A 22,705-nucleotide genomic window follows, 5' to 3' on the forward strand; every position below is an offset into this window, starting at 1 on the left:
GATGGGCTTTCTCTTTCTAGCAGTGACTTTGGATCAGTATTCCTCTGCTTCTCTCATCTCTTTTCCATACAGCCTTGCTCTCTGCTAAGCCTTGCAACAGAAGCATGAGAAATAGTTCTGCCCAGGTTTAGTGTTTGTTTTTCTACTTACATGTAATTTAAAGTTTATAGCATTCTCTGTCTTCTAGTTATGCTGCAGGCCTGGGCTTTCTATGGTCTTATTTCTTCTTACTAGTCTGCATTTTTGGATTTAGATGGCCACTGTTATTCTAATTAGCCTGGAAGTAATTTGGAAAATTTTTCACTTTCTAAAGTTCCATAAAGTGAGCCTTTATGTAAAGTACAGTGTTTTGGTCTTAATTTTTGTAAGGCAGGCTTTTGTTTTTAATTCTTCTTCACTTGGCTTTCCCTATATGAGATGGCGTAATGAAATAGTGAGACTTAATAAACAATGCATGAAAATTAGTCTTAATAGCTTCTTAAGTACTAGGTTTACAGAAAGCAAGACCTATTACATTTAATCAGTTTTGTAGATGTCTCTGAACAAAATATATTTGGTTTTATCCAGGAAATGAAAATTCAGATGCCTTCAAGAAATTGGCACATTACACATGTGAAAAGGTTTGAGTTACAAGTAATAGAGAATGCTGGATTCTGAATTCATGGAAGATGTCTGCCGAACCTAAGATACTTAATTTTACGCCTGGTCCATACAGAAAGGCAGCAGAGTCAAGCAGGTGGACACTTGCACCCTGGACCTAGCTTGCCTGGGCTCCAGTTCCAGGTCTACCACGACATAGCATGTTGCTGCGTGATGTTAGATGAGGTAGTTTATCTCACTAGGTCTGTTTCCTCACTTATGAAAAGCAGGTACCTCACAGACTATTGCGAGGATTAAATAAGAGAATACATGTGAAATGGTCAGATGCTGCTGTTGCTATTGTGAAGAGGATGGTGATGGTGGTGTGGTGGGTGATGTACCACCGCCCTGCTACATCACTGAATCCAAGATCTTTTGTACCAAGTTCCATTCTCTCCTGAAGCACAGAGATTTAAGAAGTACCTGGGGTAGGAAGGCAAGAGTAAGGGGATACTTACAAGCAATTGCTCGGTGGCAGGTACCACGTTAGATGCCATCACCTATGCATTCAAGGTTTACAATATCAACCAGACTCAGAACTTTCTAGCTGCCTGTCTCCACTTCCTCAGTCAGCGACCTTGTCTATTGCCCACACGGCTGTTTCATAATCTCACCTACTTCCTGAAGACCAATAGTCCACCTACTCAGAGACACATTTGCTATATTTTCAGCAGCTAGTTAGAATACATAGTGAGGATGGCCTAAAAGCAGAGAAGCCAGGTTCAGAACTCAGATGAGTCACTTAGAAACTGTGCCCCTTGGACAAGTCCCCAGGCCCCTCTGAACCTCTCTTTTCCTAAAAGGATAATGATGGTGCCTACCTCATGGGGTTGTAAGGATTAAGTGCAATAAAGCATGTAGACCCCCATAATTTTTAGCTAATGATATAATCTCACTTCCTACTGTGCAGAGAGAACAGAAGCCCTCAGACAATAACCCCTTCCACTTCCTGCTTCCCCTCCCACATGTCCATCTGTCCTTCTCCACCTTCACCCTTGACCCTTACCTCCTATCGAGAAGTCTCTCCAAGCCCAAGCTAATCACTCCATGAGTCTCTGGATCACCTTCCCTTCTGCCTTCTTCATGAGCTTAGTCTGTTTTCAGTTCTCTCCTCTGAACTGCGCACCTTCTTTTTCTGTTAGTTTACCTTGGCCTTTAAGACCGAATCCAGCAGACCTTTCCTTAGCACCTACTTTGTGCCAGGCGCGTGTATGGTGTTGTGCATAAAGATGAGTTGAATGCGCCTTGATCTCGGCCCTCAGGAAATCTGGGTCTGCTGGCGCATGTGTTCAAGGTCTAGTTAAGAGCCCCAGCCCAGCAGGACCCCTCCTTTCTTTCCCATTGGTGTATTCCCCTTCTCCCCTTGTGTCTGAGTCCATCAGGGCTCTCCAGAGAAACAGAGCTCCCTGGGACATCTGATAAGTCATGAACTGTCCCCATGGGCCTGTGACACTCCCACCTCCTGTGAATTTTGCTGACCACCCCTCTATGTCCTGTGCTGGCATTTCAGTCAAGCTGCAATTCAAAAGCTGTTACTGCTCCCAAAGGTTTAGCCCTCAGCCCTCTCCTCTAACTTTATACAAGTGGTATTTTAGCCTTTGGGGAGGCAGGTCGTGACCCTTTGTAAGTCTGGTGAGAACAATGCATCTTCTCCCAAGCTGATCAGAAACATCCCATATTTTGCATATAATTAGCTTCCCTCCACTCTCTCACCACTTCACTGACTTGGAAAATCCTGCTCAGCCTTGAGACCCAGCTGAGGGTATGCCACATTCTCTGGGGACCCTCCTTAACCACTCCCTCCTGGGTGGAGGGTAGGTGCCCATCCCGGAAGCCTGCTTCAGCACCAGCCACAGTGATGTGACAGTCTGCACCCCTGCCTGCTCTCCTGCTAGGCTGAGAAATGAGCTCCTGAGCTCCTCGCGTTTCATCAATATGCATACTAGTGTGCCTTGCACTTAGAAGGCATCCAGTAAATATTTAATGAAGTGCAAAAGTATGGATCTGTTTTCAAAGCCACCCTGTTCCATGTATATTGAAATTCTTACTTTACAGATATAGGAACTGAAGCTCAGAGTGAGGTGTCCAAACTAAGGAAAGGACACAGCTGAGTTGTAAATCTAGTCTGCTGACCTCCTCATCCATTCTCATCCCACCATGCCAGGCTGTACTGAACCCCTGTAGCCCATTAACAGCCTGTCCCCTGCTCTGCCCAGAGTCAAGACTCTGCTAGAGTCAAAGATACTACTGTTGAGATTTATAAAAGAGAACTGGCCCAGAGAGACAGCAGAGGTCTGGGTCCTACTTACTACCAGCAAGATCTGGGTCCTACTTACTCTTGTTCCCTGACCTCCATCCATACCATTTGGGTTTGGGGTGGTGTTGTTTAGTCGCTAAGCTGTATCCAACTCTTTGCGACCCCAGGGACTGTAGCCTGCCACACTCCTACATCCAAGGGGTTTTTGAGGCAAGAATACTGGAGTGGGTTGCCATTTCCTCCTCTAGGGGATCTTCCCGACCCAGGGATCGAACATGCATCTTATGCATCTCCTGCATTGGCAGAAGGATTCTTTACCACTAAGCCATCTGAGAAGCCCCGGGTTTGGGGTGGGGTCCTCATAAATCCAAGTGTTGGGATAAGAAAGCATTCCTCATGGTTCCTCAGCCTCTCACAGCTGAAAACCCAGAACCAAGGGGGAGGCCTCAAAAGCATCAAGTCGGATTTCAACCCAAAGAGACTAGGTACCAGGCAGGTAGTAAATAGAACCAAAGCCAGACATCTATCCATTCATGACTCACTCATTTGTTAGTCCACTCTGCATTTTTTTTTTCACTCTGCAATTACTTATCAAGGTCTTCCTGAATGTCCCTGGTGGCTCAGTGATAACGAATCCACCTGCCAATGCAGGAGACGCAAGTTTGATCCCTGAGTCTGGAAGATCCCCTGGAGAATGAAATGGCAACCCACTTCAATATTCTTGCCTGGGAAATCCCATGGACTTCTTGGCAATATTCTTACTTGGGAAATCCCATGTAGTTGGAGCCTGGACAACTACAGTCCATGAGTTCACAAAAGAGCTGGACACAACTTAGCAACTGAACAACAACCTCCTGTATGTCAGGCACCGGTCCAGACACAGAAGATACAGCAAGGAAGGGGATAGAGTCCCTGCCCCAGGGAGCTTCCATTCAGGTGGAGAAAGACTAGCAATGAGTAAGGAAGTGCGCTCAGAGTGGGTAAAATGCTGTACAGAAAAGCAAGCCGGGCAAGAAGTTTTGGCAGTGCTGGGCGGCTATTTATCTGGCTGTAATGGCAAGTCTCACTGCTATGGTGGCATTTGAGGGGAGACCTGAGGATATGAGGGCAGAGGCCAAGGAATGTTTCAGCCAAGAGGAAGCTAGTCCAAGGCTCTGGGGCAGGACCTTGTTTAGTACATTCAAGAAAAGTCTAAGAGACCAGTGCCACTGTGGCGTGAACTCCACTCCTGAGAGGAGGAGGTGAGCCTGAGCCCTGTAAGCACCAAAGCGTTCTCCCCCTTCCTTGCCCAGGGCTGGACAAGTTACACGGCGAAACAGAGTCATGGGTGGACACCAAAATACCACCTTTATTCCTGATAAAGTTTCAGTTGGAGCCGTAGCTTAAAGTGAGAGCCAAATGGAACTTGCTAAATAAACCCCAGGAGGGGTGGATTCACACACAGTCAGAGCAGCACTGCCCTGGGTTGGGCGTGACTCCATTGTAGAGGGAGGGGAAGGCAGGGGAGAACCTGCCTCTGCTGGAGGGCTGGGGGGAGCCTCGTTGCCTGCAGGCTGCCCATCTCAAGAGGAAGAAGGCAGGGCTGAGCCTTCATCCTTCCCAAACTGCACAGAGGGGCCGCTTCCACTTACCCCAGGCAGGATAGAGAAGAGAGCACAGGGAAAGGCCAGGAAGTCCATGAGCGGAACTGCCTTCACATGGAGTAGGGGAGGGACTGTGCCCGCCTAAGAACTCCGATGCCCGCTGGTCTATCAGGGTGACCAGTCCCTCCCCACAGGCGTGGTTTGTACTGACTCTGGTTCCATCAAGACTGGCCCAGGAACTTAGGCTGGTCTGACTCCTCGGAAGGGTAGTCACCAGGGTATCTGGCAAAGAATGGAGATGAGTAGCCGAAGAGATCAGGGAGAGGAACTGAGGCAGGACCAGCTGCCTGGGCGAAGGAGAAGGATGATACGCCCTAATGCCCTAGGGCCCTTGAATGACTTCTCTCAAGCAGTCCACGCTGTGGACACGCCTTCAAGGAAAAGGGACTGTCCCCATGCTGACTTGACAAAAACAGAGTTTTGTAGCAAAAGAAACTAAAGTCAGACCTAGGGCTGTGCTTCGCTGCTGGGCCTGAGAGAGGCCATGTGAGGAGAGGACAGATGGGATGGGGAACAACAGGAGGGCTGACCGCTCGTCTGTTTCGATTGCAGCAATTACCTGTGGACACCCAGGCAACCCGATCAACGGCCTCACCCAGGGCAGCCAGTTCAACCTCAACGACGTGGTCAAGTTTGTTTGCAACCCGGGCTATGTGGCTGAAGGGGCTGCTCGATCCCAGTGCCTGGCCAGCGGGCAGTGGAGTGACGTGCTGCCCACCTGTCGAAGTGAGCCACCCTTCCTCCCCGCCCACACCCGACCCCCAGTACCGCTCCCACCTGTGGTCTGTGACCCACGAGCGGAAGTCAGGGGATTCTGTCATGGTGCTACGTTGACTCAAATAGGGAAAACTCGGGGCAGAGAAGGGTCACAGATGGAGCATTTCTCTCCCCCCAGATAGAGCCATGTCAAAATTCTTCACTGGTTATAGAAAGAAAGCGAAGGAAGTTTCATCTTTCAAAACAGAAATGGAAAGCAGTCTTTTGTTTACATTTCATAGAACCGATGGTTCATCATTATCATATAGAGCCCCATTCTTAATGAAAAAAAAAAAAAGGAAGGGTTGAAATGAGACATAAAGCAGAATCTAGGGGTTGGGATGAAGAGGAGGAGAAGAGAAGAAACTAAAGACTCAAGAGGCAGACCTGACATGGAGGATATCCCGGTCCCACCCAGACTATTTTAGGAAATAGCTCCTGAAGCTTTTACAGGCTTCTCACTGCAATGAAGGGCTTCCCAGGGGGATCAGTGGTAAAGAATCTGCCTGCCAAAGCAGGAGATGCAGGAAATGCGGGTTCGCTCTTTGGATCTGGAAGATTCCCTGGAGGAGGAAATGGCAACCCACTCCAGTATTCTTGTCTGGAGAATCCCATGGACCGAGGAACCTGGCAGGCTGCAGTCCAGATTGGACACAACTTGGCAATGAAGCACACATGCACACACCCAGCGATGAGGGGCCTTGGGGCCGTCTGCCTCTGCCCAAGAGTGGCCTGGCAAGCTCGCTGAGGTTTGAACGGAGGGTCAGACTGGCTGAACAGGAGCAATCCCTGCCCTGGTGTGACCTGTGACCTGCTGTAACGGGTGAGGGCTTAGACTCCCTCGGGTGATGGCTCCTCCTCCAGTGTTGAGGGTACATGGCGATTGGCTGTGCAGTGTGTCACGATTTATTTGTAATTGATATTAAAGGACCAAATTTTTCAAATGATGCTTTAGAATCCATCAAGATACCTTCACAGCTAACCTTAAAATAACGTTCCGCTCAACACTTCAAGGTGCCATTGTGAATGAGAGAAGAATCCAGGGAATGCAGGGGAAATTGCCATGACCTTGTGTTGTGCCCGGCTTCCATCACCTCTCCAGGAAGGAGGGAGTTGAGACTGATGCTTTGGGCTATGTTTATCCCATGATCCCCTCTCCTCAAGAACTGTGCTGTCTCTCCCAGACATGTTCTGTCCTGTAACTTCAGCTCCCCAAACCCCAGCCCCTTCCCAGGGTGCTGGTCTTGGAAAACAGAAGACTGGGGTAAAATCTTAGAAATCGTGGCCTCTGGTCCTGCTCCCCACCCCCACCCCAGCTCATTCTCCTGACGGAATGTCCTGCCAAAAACACAAATCTGATCAAGTCACTCCCTGTTGGAAACACCTCCCAAGACTTCCCATTGCCCTTAGGATAATAATAGTCTCCTTGGCTGGTTTACGGGCCCATGGGACCTGGCCCAGCCTCCAGTCCAGCCTCATTCTTCACCACTTGCTTGGCCCCCAGCCTCACCTCTGCCTTGGGTCCCAGCCACACTGAGCCTCTTTTGTTTCCTCACAGGTGCCCTGTGCCTGTAAGCCCCTCGGGGCCCCAGACACAGCTTCCTCAAATGCATTCTTCTCTGTCCCCTCCCACCATTTCTTTGTCCGGGTGACTTCTACCCAGTCATCAAGAGCCAGCCTAAAGGTTGCTCCTTCTGGGGAGACTTTCTTGCCCTGCCCCATGCACTGGGCTAGAGGCTCTGCTTTGTGCTTCCAGAACATTCTCTGCTGCCCCATCAGAGCACTTACCAAACAGTATCATTGCTGGTTTGTCCCTTTCTCTCTAGACCAGCAGTTCCTAACTGGGTATGATTTTCCTGTTCCCCTATTCCCACGGGGGACAGATGTCAAAAGATGTCTTTGGTTGTCACAACTGGAGAGTTCCTATTGGCATCTAGTGGCCAGAGGCCAGAGACACTGTTAAACATCCTACATCCTACAGGACTGCCCCCACCATAAATAATTATCAGCCCAAAATATCCACAGTGCCAAGGCAGAGAAACCCTACTCCAGACTGTAAATTCTGTCATATCCTTACTGCCCAGCACGATGCTTGACACTCAGTATATCACAGTAAACAGCATGAATGAATGAATGCAGCTTACCTGTTTTGTGACTGCAACCTCTCTTAGCCTCAGAGAGGGTCATCAGAAGTTAAAAATAGCTCACACTTTAAAGGCTTATCAAAAGTTTCAAGTACTGACCCTGCCTGCCTCATACGACTCATATGAGGTTTGGGTTAATGGTATGAAAGTGTTTTGAAAGTCCAAGTTCACATCATGGGTTGTAAACAGTATTGTCATGACTCTCAAACCTCACTCTGATTTTGATAAGCTGCTTTGGAACCATTTCAGCATTTAAAAGTCAAATTGATCCCCGAGGATTACTCTCTCCCTGGAAATACTCATAAAAGTGATTAAAACAGTTTCTAGAGAAGCCCATCCCCTTTCCACAGTTCCGCTGTGGGAGACACACTGTGCTGGGGATGGGTTCACCAACGGGGGGCATTCCTGCCCTCAAGGGATTCATATCAATAGAACTTTGACACACCATCAAGCAATGAGGCTTATGCCAGGACCACCAAGGGGGGAGAGTTAACCAGTCTGGGAGGAGGTGGGGAGGCTTCTGCAGAGGGGTGATGTCTAGCTAGACACAGAAGGATGAATCCCTTATCCAGGTGGCCAAGTTGAGGGGAGTACAGCAGCCTGAGGACCAGCTTAGCTTCCCAGGAGGATCTGCTTTCTGTAGCCTCTCTTGGTCTGGAAATTTTGCTCTACTGGGAATACATTCCTGTTTGGACTTCTGAATTCCCATTTAAAAGCATAAAAAAAAAAAAAATCCTCACATCCAGGTCTCTGCGTCTAATCATCCTGTTCTATTGCAGTCATCAACTGTACAGATCCTGGGCACCAAGAAAACAGCGTTCGTCAGATCCACGCCAGCGGCCCGCACAGGTTCAGCTACGGCACAACTGTGTCTTACCAGTGCACCCACGGATTCTACCTCCTGGGCACCCCAGTGCTCAGCTGCCAGGGAGACGGCACATGGGATCGCCCCCGCCCCCAGTGTCTCTGTAAGTACACGTCATTTACTCGCAGTGATCACCCGAGCACACTGGCAGGATGGTCCATGTCAGAGGACAGCCTCCTGTGTGTGTGTGTGTGTGTGTGTGGTCACAGTGATGGTCACTCAGACTGCTCTCTGGATGTCAGAGCCCATCTTGGGCTCCTATTGGTTAGTTGTGTGTGTGCGTGTGTGTGTGTGTGCGTGCATGTGTGTGTGCACGTGTGTGTGTGTGCACGCGTGTGTGTGTGCGCGCTCAGTGGTGTCCAACTCTTTCCATCCCTGGTGGCTCAGACAGTGAAGAATCTGCCTGCAATGCAGGAGACCTGGGTTTGATCACTAAGTCTGGAAGATCCCCTGGAGAAGAGAATGGCAACCCACTCCAGTATGCTTGCCTGGAGAATTCCATGGACAGATAAGCCTGGTGGGCTACGGTCCATGGGGTCGCAAAGAGGCTGACACGACTGAGCATCTGACACGTTGGGTTAGATGCCCCACCGATTCTCAGTCTCTCTCCCGGCTACAGGCTTACTCCCTTTCCTCTCTAATGCTGTCAGCAACCCCTTCAGTCTCCAAGGCTCCCTTCCTTTGGCGGTCCTGGCTGCGTAGTGGAAACCTGTCTCCCATTTTACTGCCTCCTTGATTTTCCAGAAAGACATCACATGAACCCCCTTTTTTAAAGGACTGAAGCAGAAATGCAACAGACCCTGGAGGCAGACAGACCTGGATTTGAATTCTGGCTCTGCCCCTAAACAAGCTGTGTGATTTGAGAGCCTCCGTTTCTTTGTCTATATCAATGATGCTAATGCCTGTTCCATAGGATTATTAGAGAATTAAATGAGAACACCCATTAAAAGTGCCTACTCAGTCGCTGCTCAATAAACAATAACTGCTTTAAAAGATATTGGGGAAAAATACAGGGCCAACATGTAGGGAAAAATAGGATGAGGGAGGCACTAAGAATCCTGACATCGGGTTGCTAGCCTCACATCCAGAAGAAAAAACAGTTCCTTAGGCCCCTGCTCCCGCATCTTGTTACTAACCATGAGCCCCGGGGGTTGCTCTCTCTCCTGTCTTCCTAACAGCAGAGGTGAAGATGCAGTCCAGAGGGGCTGATGCGTATTGAGTTGGGCCATTCTGCAGTCCACCTATCTGTGGTGGCTCATACATACTTTGGCCCCTCAGTCGGAATGACTCCATCTCCTTATGCCCCTGTGCCTCTAGGTATGATAGGAGGCTGGTTCACCTACTCACCTGCCCATAGTTCCCTTGTCTGAGGACCCCACCCTGGCCATGCAGCCCCATTCATGACTGAAAAATCATCTGGGGTTGGAAATGGACCGCCACCTGTGTGCAGCAGTGGCAGCTGAGATTCTTGTATTTGAGAAAACAAATAAAAATAGCCTTTGGAGAAAAGCTTTCACTCTTTCACCATTAAGCCTGATGTTAGCTGTGGGATTTTTGCAGATTTCCTTTATCAGATTGAGGAAATTCCCTTCTACTCCTAATTTGTTGGACAGTTTTCCCATGAAAGGCTGTTGGAATTTTTTAAATGATTTTTCTACATCTATTGAGATGATCATGTGGTGCTTTTCCCCCCCTCATTCTATTAGTATGGTGTATTACATTGATTGATTTTCATGTGTTGAACAACTCTTGTGTTCTTCGAACAAATCACATTTGGTCACGGTAAAATTCATTTTAATGTGCTACTGGATTTGGTTTGCTAGTATTTTTGTTGAGGATTTTTGCAACTGAATTCGTAAGGAATATTGGTCTGTAGTTTTCTTTCCTTATGATATCTTTGGCTTTGGTGTCAGGGCAATGCTGACCTCATGGAATGAGTTGGCAATTTTCCCTTTTCCTCTATTTTTAGGAATAGTTTCAGAACTATTCCTGGTATTATTTCTTCTTCAAAATTTTCATAGAATTCATCAGTAAAATCATCTGGCCCTGGACTTTTCTTTGTTAAAAGTTTTTTGTTATTGACTGATTCTATTTATTTGATATAATTCTTTTCAGATATTCCATTTCTTCTTGAGTTGGTTTTGGCAGTTTGTGTGTTTCTAGGAATTTTTCCATTTTGTTTAGTTTATCTAATTTATTGGTATATAACCGTTCATATTCATCATATTCTCCTATGATGCTTTTTGCTTTTGTAAATTCAGTTGGTAGTAACATCTCCACTTTAATTCCGGATTTTAGAATTTGATTCTTCTCCCATCGCTGTATCTCTCTCTCTCTCTCTCTCCCCCTCCCTCTCTGTCACTTTCTCTCTCTCTCTCATACATACACACACACATCAGACTAGACACATTTGTCAATTTTCTTGATCTTGTCAAAGGACCAACTTTTGATTTTGTTTATTTTCTCTATTGTTTCTCTATTTTGTTGATCTCTGCATTAGCCTTTTTAATTTCTTTTCTTCTATTTGCTTTGGGTATATTTTGCTCTCTTTTTCTAGTTTATCAGAGGGGAAGTTTAGATTTTTCTTCTTTTTAATGTAGGCATTTACAATTATAAATTTCCCTCCAAGCACTGTTTCACTGTATCTCCTAAGTTTTGGTATGCTATTTTTTCATTTTTTTTCACCTCAAAGTATTTTTTAATCACTCCCCTGATTTATTCTTTGACTTACTGATTATTTAGGAGAGTGTTATTTAATTTCCATATACCCATGAATTTTTCACATTTCCTTCTTTTGTTGATTTCTTGTTTCATAGCATTTTGCTTACAGAATGCACTTGATATGATTTCAGTCTTTTAAAGTTTATGGAGATTTATTTTATGGATTAACATATGGTCTACCCTAAATAGATGAGGCTTCCCTCATAGCTCAGCTGGTAAAGAATCCGCCTGTAATGCAGGAGACCTGGGTTCAATCCCTGGGTTGGGAAGGTCTCCTGGAGAAGGGAAAGGCTACCCACTCCAGTATTCCGGCCTGGAGAATTCCACGGACTGTATAGTCCATGGGGTCACAAAGAGTCGGACACGACTGGGCGACTTGCACTTTCACTTTCTTCTAGATAACGTTTCGTATGCACTTGAGAAGAGTGTTTATTCTTCTCTTGTAGGGCAGAGTGCCCTGCAGATGATGGTTAGGTCTAGTTGGTTTATAGTATATTCTGGTTGTTCTAACCGTGATTTAAAGTGGGGTGTTGGGAACTCCTGCTGTTATTGCTGATTTGTCTGTTTCTCCCTTTAGTTCTGTTAGTTTCTGCTTCAGATATTTTGAGGCTATGTTATTAGATGCATGTATGTTTATAGTTGTGTATCCTCTTGATAAAATGTCTTTTTATACTATAGAATGTTCTTCTTGTGCCTAGTCACAGTTTTTGTCTTAAAGGCTACTATGTTAGAAATTAGGATAACCACTCCAGTTATGTTTTGGTTATTATATCCATAATATATCTTTTTGCCACCTTTTTATTCTCAGTCTGTTTGTGTCATCGGCTCTGAAGTGCATCATTTGTAGACAGAATATACTTGAATCATGTTTTTTTTCCACTTTGCTAATATCTGCCTTTCACATGTTTAATCCACATTTAATGTGGTGATTGATAAGGTAGGTTTTATATATTCCATTTTGCTATTTGTTTCCTATGTATCATGTCTTTTTTATTGGTCCTCTATTCTCTTGCTGGCTTCTTTTGCATTAAATAGATTTTTTTAGTGTACCATTTTAAATGATTGTTGTTTCTTTGACTGTGTATGTTTTTTAAATTATTTGGACTCCGGGAGTTGGTGATGGACAGGGAGGCCTGGTATGCTGCGATTCATGGGGTCACAGAGAGTCAGACACGACTGAGAGACTGAACTGAACTGAACTGAATAGTTACTCTGGAAATTACAATTAACATCTTAACTTATAGAAGCATCAGTTCAGTTCAGTTCAGTCACTCAGTCGTGTCTGACTCTCTGTGACCCCATGAATTGCAGCACGCCAGGCCTCCCTGTCCATCACCATCTCCCGGAGTTCACTCAGACTCACATCCATCAAGTCGGTGATGCCATCCAGCCATCTCATCCTCTGTCGTCCCCTTCTCCTCCTGCCCCCAATCTCTCCCAGCATCAGGGTCTTTTCCAGTGAGTCAGTTCTTCGCATGAGGTGCAAAGTATAGCAGCATAGTTTGGATTAATACCAACTGAATTTCAATTGTATACAAAAACATTGTCCTTATATAGCTCCATTACCTCTATATCCTTTGTGTTGTTATTGTTATACACATTACATCTTTATACATTGTATGCTTATCAACAAAGGTTTCCAGTTATTGCTTTATGCAGTTTCTCAAGCAGGAAGAAAATAGAGTTACAGACAAAAAGTATGCTTATGCTATACTGTGTATTTACTTGTGTGGTTACCTTTTCCAGTGTTCTTTATTTCTTCACATGGCTTCAAGTTCTTTCATTTCAAGCCTAAAAGACTTCCTTTAGAATTTCTTTATCATTTAGAATTTCTTTCTAGGTTTGCTACTGACACAGTCTCTCAGTTTGTGTTTTTCTGGAAATATTTTAAATTCCCTTTCATGTTTGAATGATAGTTTTGCTGGATATAGAGTTCATGGTTGAAAGTCTTTTCTTTCATCACTGTAAATAGGTCAGATTATTGGTGTATGGGGGGTGGGGTGCTGAAACTCCAATACTTTGACCACCTGATGTGAAGAACGGACTCATTTGAAAAGACCCTGATGCTGGGAAAGATTGAAGGTGGGAGGAGAAGGGGACAAGAGAGGATGAGGTGGTTGGATGGCATCACTGACTCAATGGACATGAGTTTGGGTAAATTCTGAGAGTTGGTGATGGACAGGAAGGCCTGGCATGCTGCAGTCCATGGGGTCTCAAAGACTCAGACACGAGTGAGCGACTGAACTGAACTGAATTGATGGGTTTTAAATCCACCATCTTATTTTATGTTTTCTGTTTGTTCTACCTATTAGTTTATTTTTATTTCTTTATTTTATTTTTAAAACCCACAATGTGTTGTTGTTGTTCTCTGCAGTTATTGTTCACTTAGATTTGCTCACGTATTTGTCACTTTCTTTGCTCTTCATTCCCCTTCTCATATCTTCACCTTCCATATGAGATTATTTTCCTGCAGTTTGAAGACCGTCTTTTAGAATTTTATTTAGTGAAGATCTGCTGTTAGCAAACATTCTCAGTTTTTGTGATACATTTATTTGTCTCATTTTTTAAGATATTTTTGATAGGTTTAGAAATTCAAGTTGGCAGTTATTTTTTTTTAGCCCACTAAAGGAGAAGGCAATGGCACCCCACTCCAGTGTTCTTGCCTGGAAAATCCCATGGATGCAGGAGCCTGGTAGGCTGCAGTCCATGGGGTCGTGAAGTCGGACACGACTGAGCGACTTACCTTTCACTTTCACTTTTCACTTTCATGCATTGGAGAAGGAAATGGCAACCCACTCCAGTGTTCTTGCCTGGAGAATCCCAGGGATGGGGGAGCCTGGTGGGCTGCCGTCTATGGGGTCGCACAGAGTCGGACACAACTGAAGCGACTTAGCAGCAGCAGCAAAGGAATTTAATATCTTCTGACCTCTTTTGTTGCTGTTGAAAAACCAGCTGCCAGTCATTCACTCCTTTGTAAGGTCTTTCTCTGTCTTTGGTGTTTGGAATTCTTCCTGTTTATTAAATGGGAAGTTTACTGGATCACAGGTCTAGGCTGACACGTTTTCTCTTGGCACTATTGCCGACTTTCATTTTTAGTGATAAGTCTTCTGAAGTCTAAATTATTTTAGGTAGTCCATTTTTTTCTCCCTCACTGACTTCAAGCTTCTCTCTCTTTTGCTGGCATTCTGAATTTTCCTGCATTATGTTTAAATATTTTGTTTCCCATTCTTAAGATTCGTTAGACTTCCTGGATTTTTCTGCTATCTGGGGAATTCTTAGCTACTATTTCAGTAGACATTGTCTCCCGCTTCATTCTCCTCCTTTACTATTTCTGAACCCCAGCATTAGATCTTCTTGTGCTTTTCTCTTTGTCCTTGAAATTCTCATTCATATTTTCCATCTCTGATAAATTACTCAAGGTCTGTTTTTACCATTCAGTGATTATCTTTTTAGCTAGGTCTAAGCTGAGGTTTAACTGAGTTCCCATTTCCAATTATTTATTTTGCATTTGAGAAATAAATGCATTATTTGTTTTTTCACATTTGCTTACTTATCTCCATAGTGTATTTTTCCTATATTAACTTGTTCCTTTTTCATATTTAACATATTAAATGTACTTATTATATATTCTATATCTGATACTTCCAATATCATTATCTTTTCAAGTCTGATTCTGCTATTGTCATTTCTGCTGATTCTCACTCTTGGTGACTTGTTTCTCCTTGTTTTATTATGTTTACATTGTGATCTTTTGACTGATCTTAATCTGTGGGAATCAGGAACCAGGGTCTCAGTCTGACAGAAGCCAAAGTCTAAAAACCAGCTAGGCATGATCTCTCAAAACAAAAATGGCTAATGCCCAGAAGTTGCTGATATATATATATATATATATATATTTTTTTTTTTTATTACAGAAAGCCAGTGGTCCTTTCTTTTTCTTGTTGGGATTTATAAGGTGCTAAACTGGCGCTAATGGTAAAGAACCTGCCTGTCAATGCCGGAGATGCAAGAGACATGGGTTTAATCCCTGCGTTGGGAAGATCCCCTGGAGGAGGACGTGACAATCCACTCCAATATTCTTGCCTGGAGAATCCCATGGACAGAGGAGCCTGGCAGTCTATAGTCCATGGGGCCACAAAGAGTCAGGATGACTGAAGCAGCTTAGCATGCATAAATAGCATGCAAACTCTACTTACACTAATTACTAAGCCCGCCACATTATATTGTTATTAAGGACATGGAAACCAAGGGACAGACTGTTCTTTTTGGAGCAGGTGCAGGTTTTTCCAAGGCAGGCCCCATTCAAAGACAACCATGTGTATTACTTAGTCTAAATATGAACTTCAGCAAGATTCCCAGTAAAGGGATATACTAGCATCAGAACCTAGTTAGGCTATTCAGTTGTTGATGAGAGGAAATCTAGACATCTTCCCTGTGATTTGGTGCTGTTCAGTCGCTCAGCCGTGTCTGACTCTTTGTGATCCCATGGACTATAGCATGCCAGGCTTCCCTGTCCTTCACCGTCTCCTGGAGCTTGCTGATTTTGTAAGACTATTTCAAAAACACAAGCCCTGAGGAACTTCCACTGACTGTAAGGCTCTAGATCCCAGGTGATTCCCAGTAAAACCATTTTCACTGATGTCTCATGGTCATCATAACATTTTTTAGTGGACTAATTGCATTTCTAATCCTGCTGCTGCTGCTGCTAAGTCGCTTCAGTCGTGTCCAACTCTGTGCGACCCCATAGACGGTGGCCCATCAGGCTCCACCATCCCTGGGATTCTCCAGGCAAGAACACTGGAGCAGGTTGCCATTTCCTTCTCCAGTGCATGAAAGTGAAAAGTCAAAGTGAAGTTCTCAGTCGTGTCCGACTCTTAGCGACCCCATGGACTGCAGCCTACCAGGCTTCTCCATCCATGGGATTTTCCAGGCAAGAGTACTGGAGTGGGGTGCCATTGCCTTCTCCTAGAAGATCCAATTATCTGTGAATAGGGTTGTGGCAAATTATGGAGGACTATACATATCCCCTAGTCAACCTGTTCCTTCCAGGTGACAGCAAACTGCTTTAATTGGTGTGGATATGCAGGTACCAAGCAAAATGCATGATCCGGGTCTATGTTATATGCTGTTTCCCTGATAAAATGCTTTAGAAAAAGTGGAAGCTGGAGGTGGCTGGCCATTCATACAACTTTCATTCTTAGGGTTTAAGAACCAGTGTGGGGGATCCTTTTCATTTTGCCATGGGACTCAGCACAGTCCACACCCAAGCATGAACTGCTGGTTTGTACTATTGCTTTTTGCTTAATTGCAACTTTGTATTTTATCAATCTCTTGTTATTCTGTGTAATGCAGGGAAATCTGCTATTATTAGGAGTGACAAATATCTATCTTGCCTATTTTTATATACACATTTAAGCTTAATACATAGTAAGCAGCTAAAGAGCCACTGCAGAAACTGGAATGATCCAAAGAGACCCCATTTGGACATGGCATGAATATGGAAAACATTAATTTTTTTATATTGACAAACTGAGAAATGCAGCAATATCTATTCCCCTTGTCTTTGTTCTTCACCTCTTAAGTTTTTGTGCAAACATACATTGAATGAAAGTCATTTCTCTTTATTGTTATCCTCATATGTCCTTCTCTTTTTTTTTCTTATCCACAACAGCCAAATCGTACTGGCATTAATTTTTCTTTTCTCCAAGCATTATTATTGTTCACTTCTTCCTCCTTTAAATGAACAAATCGTGGGAAAGGAATAAAACAATAGAGTATACTCTAGTTGCTAATTTTACAGACATTCAACTAGCCTAGATCAAGCCAGTAACAAAGAAAAAATAAGTTTAGGCACTGTATATGGTTTTTCAGAGATTATTCAATATTACCATAATTTGACACTATCCTCAAATTCCCCAAAGAAACATTTTAAAACCAAACAAGAACATCATAAAAAGTAATCAGTTGCAATTACAGAAATCATTATGGATAGCCAATATAAATGTGTACATATGTACACCAATAGACATGAACAGAAATGTTCTTATCAGCATTATTCATAAGAGTACAAAACTAGAAATAACCCAAACATCCATCAATAAGAAATAGCTGGTGAAATGTGATATATATCTCCATAGCACTGTGACAGTCAACCTTGAAGATGTTCCCAATGCCCCCCACCTCCTGGTATTCATACCTTTATGTAGCGTATTCCTAACTTGTCCCAGAGTTAGTCTGTGTGAGGTGGTGTGATTTACAAAGCTAGGTTATAAAATACATGCCATCTCCACCTGGCTTTCCTGGATCAGCCACTCTGGGGGAAGCCAGTCGAGCCTTCAGATGAATGCAGTCATCACTCTGGCTATAACCTCAGGGGGATTCTGAGTCAGAACCACCTGCTAAGCCTCTCCCAAATTCCTGACCCATATCATCAAAATAGATGTTTATTGTTATCTAGGCTTTGGGGCAGTTTGTTACACAGCAAAGGATAACTAACACACATGGTGTACTATATAGCAGAGATCAGCAAATGTTGGCTCCTGGGACAAATCTAGCCTATGTCCTATTTTTGTATGCCCTTGAGCTTAGGAGGATTTTAAAATATTTTTTAAAATATTGTACAAAAAAAACCAGACAAACAAACAAAAGAATATGCAACAGAGACCTAAAATGATTACTGTCTGGACCCTTTAGTAAAACATTTGCCAATCCCTGATACATAGCAATGATAATGAACTGTTGCTACAGAAGAGCACAGACAAATATCACAGGCATAATGTTAAGTGAAAAGAGCTGGTGCAGCAGAATATATACTATAAGATTTCATTTAAATAAAATTCAAGAACAGGCAAACTAATTAATGATGTACAAAGCGAAGAGAGTAGTTTAATGTGAGGAGGGAAGAAAAGAGGTAGGAATAGGGACGGGGCAAGGTGGGGCTTCTGAGGTCCTGGTGGGGGCTTTTCTCAATCTTGGCAGTAGCTACATGAGTGTGTTCACTTTGTGACACTTCATTAAGCTCTGTACTTACAGTTATTGTGTTTTTGTATATCCATTTAAAAAAGAATTTATTTGAAATGTCATTAGAGAGTTTAAATTGGGCAATTTTAAAATCCAAACATTTCTAATAAAGTCACAGAATCATTTAAATTATAATCAGGGATTCCATTCCTGCCACAAGGAGAGAATTCACTGGTAGTCTCAAAACAGCACTGCAGAAGGGAGTCGATTATAGTGCTTAAGACTGTGGCCTCTGGAATCAACCTGCCAGGTTTTAAGAACTAATTCTACCACTGATGAGGTTTATGACCTTCAGTAAGTTACTTTGCCTTACTAGGCCTCATTTGTGTCATCAGGAAGGTGGAGATAAAAAATAAATAAAAATGGTACCTACTTCATAAGGTTGTCTTAAGGAACAGATGGTATAAACCTTGAAACTCACTGAATCAGTTATCTATTACTATGTAATAAGCCATCTCAAAACTTATAATAGCATTTATTTTTGTTGTCTCACAATTGTAAAGGTCAGGAATTTAGGCGAGGCTTAGCAATCTCATTAGTCTGGGTTCTCCAGAGAAAAAGAACCAATAACCAATAGGATATATATATATATTTTTTTTTAACGTGTATTTTATAGATATGTAGTAAGATTTATATCTATCATAGATATAGTTATATAAGATTTATATCTATTTATCTGTGTCTAGATATAAAGAAACCATGAGCTATCTACATATCTATTTCTAAATATATATATGTAATATATATTATAATCATATGAGCCAATTTCTTATAGACATAGATACAGATAAAAATATATAGATATATGATAAGGAATCGGCTTGTACAAATTTGAAGGCTGTGAAACCCCCAGATCTGCACTGGGCAAGCTGTGGATCCAAGAGAGCAGATGGCATAGTTCCAGTCTGGTTTGAAGGCCTGAGAAGTTAGGTGGAGCCAATGATGTAAATTCCCATCCAAGTCTGAGTCCAAAGGCAGGAGAATATTGACATTCCAGACTGAAGACAGAGGCAGAGAGATTTCTCTTTCTCCACCCTTTTATTCTATTCAGGCATTCAAGAGACTGAATGAGGCCCACCCACATTGAGGAGGGCAATTTGCCTTATTCAGTCTACCAATCCAATGTTAATCTCATTCAGAAACCTCACAGATACTCCCAGAATAATGTTGGACCAAGTATCTGGGCATCCTGTGGCCTACTCAAGTTGACACATACAGTGAACCATCACTGCAGAGCTGGCTCACTGTGCCCACTGTGGTTTAGTTAGGACTGGAGGGTCCACAGTGGCCCCACTAACCTGACTCATTGGAAAAGACCCTGATGCTGGGAAAGATTGAGGGCAGGAGGAGAAGGGAATGACAGAGGATGAGATGGTTGGATGGCATCACCGACTCAATGGACATTAGTTTGTTTGTGCAAACTCCAGGAGACAATGAAGGACAAGGAAGCCTGGCGTGCTGTAGTCCATGGGGTTGCAGAGAGTCGGACACGACTGAGCAACTGAATGACAACAGCTTGTTGGAGGACTTGCTGCTGACTCTTCTCCAAGGGGCATCTCTCCAGCAGGCTGACTTGATCTTCGTTACTTGGAGGCTGAATTCCTAGAGAAAAAGAAGTTAAAATATCTCTTAAGCCAGAGTTCAGAATTCCTAAAACCTCATGCCACTACATTCTGTTGATGAGAGCAAATCACAGGCCAGCCCAGATTCAAGGAGGGAGGAAATAAGAGACCCTGCCTCTGGGAGTGGGAGGAGTGGCAGGCCTGGGCTAAGATGCAGAGAATTGAGGGGGGCCATGTTCACAGGCGGTCAGCCCTTTGGCCACCACAGTACATATCCTTCCCCTTTACATACCAGACCCCAAGGTTTAGTCCGTCCAAACCACTACCATCTCTTCTTGAACTACTGCAACAGCCCCCTCTTTCTCGCCCTGCCCTAGAATATTCTCCACACAGTTGCCAGGATGATCTTGTTAAAACGTAAGTCAGATCGTATCACTCCAGGAGGGGTCCCATCGTGCTTGTAATAAAGCCCAAAATCTATGCCATGATGTGGCTCCAAGCAGCCTCTCCACCCATATCACTTCTGTTCTTTCCTTGTTCGTTCTGTTCCAGCAACCCCGGCTTTCCTGCTGTTCTTCAGACACCCCAGGCTCATCCTCTGGGCTTTTCTACTAGATGTCCCTTCCCGCAGAACACTCTTCCCCAGATCTCACATGGCTGGTCTTTTCACTCAGACAGTGCACTGCTCAGATATCACCTCCTCAGGGAGATCTTCCCTGACCACCCTACTCATAAACAGTTCCCTCATCCCACTGAGCATCCTTTTGCTCATGCAGCTTTATTTTCCTTCATAGCAACCCCAAGTATTTTCTTATTCATGGTCTTTCTTCCCCACAGGGCTTCCCTGGTAGCTCAGACAGGAAAGACTCTGCCTGCAATGCAGGAGACCCAGGTTCAATCCCTAGATCAGAAAGATCCCCTGGAAAACCGAATGGCTACCCACTCCAATATTTCTGCCTGGAGAATTCCATGGACAGAGGAGCCTGGCAGGCTGCAGTCTGTGGGGTTGCAAACAGTCAGACACGACTGAAAAACTAAAACTTTCTTTCACTTCCCCACTAGACATCAGCTCCATGAGCGCTTGGACTTTGTTCTCGCAGACACATAAAGAGGCGCCTCGCAAATAACAGGCACACAATACATATGTGTTGAGTAAATGAAAGCGTCTGGGATCAACCCGTGGGAGAACAACAGGAAGGCAAACCCAGCAATATTGACAGCATTGTCCTGCCCTGGCCCGTCCACCTCAACACTCTAGCCTCATAACTAGTGTCCACTTATAGTTTGCTGTCTCAGAAAAAGAGAACTCACAACTAAAGAGGACAAGTTAGAGACAACTGTCATGGGCAGTTGTAAGATGCAGTTAGAAAGGACTGCAACTCTGGCCCTTATTCTGGACCCTGTGGCCAGTCCCAACAGTCCCAGGATGAGAGCTCACCCATTCGCTTTGTTTTTAATTATTTTTTATTGGAGTGTAGTTGATTTACAATGTTGTGTTACTTTAAGTGTACAGCAGAGTGAATCAGCCATGTATATATGCATGTATCCATTCTCTTCTAGACTCCATTACCATATAGGTCATTACAGAGCACCAAACAGAGTTCCCTGTGCTATTCAGCAGGCTCTTACTAGTGATCTATTTTATATATAGTAATGGAGATCAGCCCTGGGATTTCTTTGGAAGGAATGATGCTCAAGCTGAAACTCCAGTACTTTGGCCACCTCATGCGAAGAGTTGACTCATTGGAAAAGACCCTGATGCTGGGAGGGATTGGGGGCAGGAGGAGAAGGGGACGCCAGAGGATGAGATGGCTGGATGGCATCACTGACTCGATGGACGTGAGTCTGAGTGAACTCCGGGAGTTGGTGATGGACAGGGAGGCCTGCTGGCTGCAATTCATGGGGTTGCAAAGAGTCAGACACAACTGAGTGACTGAACTGAACTGAACTGAATGTGTACATGCCAATCTCCCAACTTATGCCCTCCCCCAATTTCCCCCTTGGTAACCATACATTTGTTTTCTATATCTGTGATGAAATTCCTGTTTTGTAAATAGGTTCATTGGTATCATTCTTTAGATTCCACATAAAGGCAGTATGATAAGCCATTTGTCTTTCTCAGTCTGACTGTGTATACTATATGTCCCACCTTTCTGCCAGAGACATCTTAGTATGCACAAGAGACAAGGAAGAGAAGAAATGGGTATTACTGTGTCCCTACCATGTGCTGATTGGTTTCGTTCACATTATCTCATTCAGCTCTTAAAACAACAGACATTGCTCTTCAGTTCACAGATATGGAAACTGGACAGTGAGGTGGGAAGTCAGTGTTTGCTGATACTGGGTGGGTGAGCCAGCAGGAGGTTTGCTCCGGTAGACACCCCAGCTTCTTATCGTCTTGAAAAGCCTAGTGCGTGTCCTGTGAGGATGATCCATCCCGGTGCAGAGTTGCTGAGACGTCTACTCTTCCCCACAGTGGTGTCCTGTGGCCATCCAGGCTCCCCGCCCCATTCCCAGATGTCCGGGGACAGCTATACAGTGGGGGCAGTCGTGCGTTACAGCTGCACCGGCAAGCGGACCCTTGTGGGAAACGCCACCCGCATGTGTGGGCTGGACGGACACTGGACTGGCTCCCTCCCCCACTGCTCAGGTAAGGGGCTGGTGTGGGGGAGGGGTTCCAACGGAACACGTGGCTGGTGGGAGGGGGGCAGCTCCGAGGTGAGAGTGAAACAGACAGAGGGGAGGGAAGCAGAGCTTTTGGACCTTCATCCCATCCCTCCCAGGCAGAGAGCACAGCTGAACTGCACAGCTGAACTGAAATGAACTGAACCCATCCCTCCCAGGCAGAGAGCAGGGCTCTCAGAGGTCCCAACAGGACTTCAGCCCTTGGTGGTTCAAGCCCAGCTTCATGCCCTTAGACTCTGGCCAAGCCGAGATAGCCAAGAGATTGCAGAATCAATGAAGATGTGGTTTCTGAAGTCACCCATGGCCACCATGGGTGGTCATGGGTGGTCACCATGGTCACCATGGCCAGAATCCTCTCCAGACTCTTATTACCATGAGGTCCCAGGAACAGTCCAAGCCTTCCTGTTGTTGGC

The 22,705-nt window shown here is 44.6% G+C and overlaps 1 protein-coding gene across 1 annotated transcript in view; it reads left to right on the plus strand.

Annotated features, from left to right (window-relative positions):
* Positions 1-22,705, plus strand: part of CSMD2 (CUB and Sushi multiple domains 2) — a 275,213-nt gene that overhangs the window by 220,784 nt on the left and 31,724 nt on the right. Inside the window, 3 exon segments of the mRNA XM_070362524.1 lie at positions 5,092-5,265; positions 8,219-8,407; positions 22,084-22,257. Of these exon segments, the coding sequence (XP_070218625.1) occupies positions 5,092-5,265; positions 8,219-8,407; positions 22,084-22,257 (537 nt within the window).

Source organism: Bos mutus, chromosome 3 (genome assembly GCF_027580195.1).
Source record: "Bos mutus isolate GX-2022 chromosome 3, NWIPB_WYAK_1.1, whole genome shotgun sequence".
Taxonomy (NCBI): Eukaryota; Metazoa; Chordata; class Mammalia; order Artiodactyla; family Bovidae; genus Bos; species Bos mutus.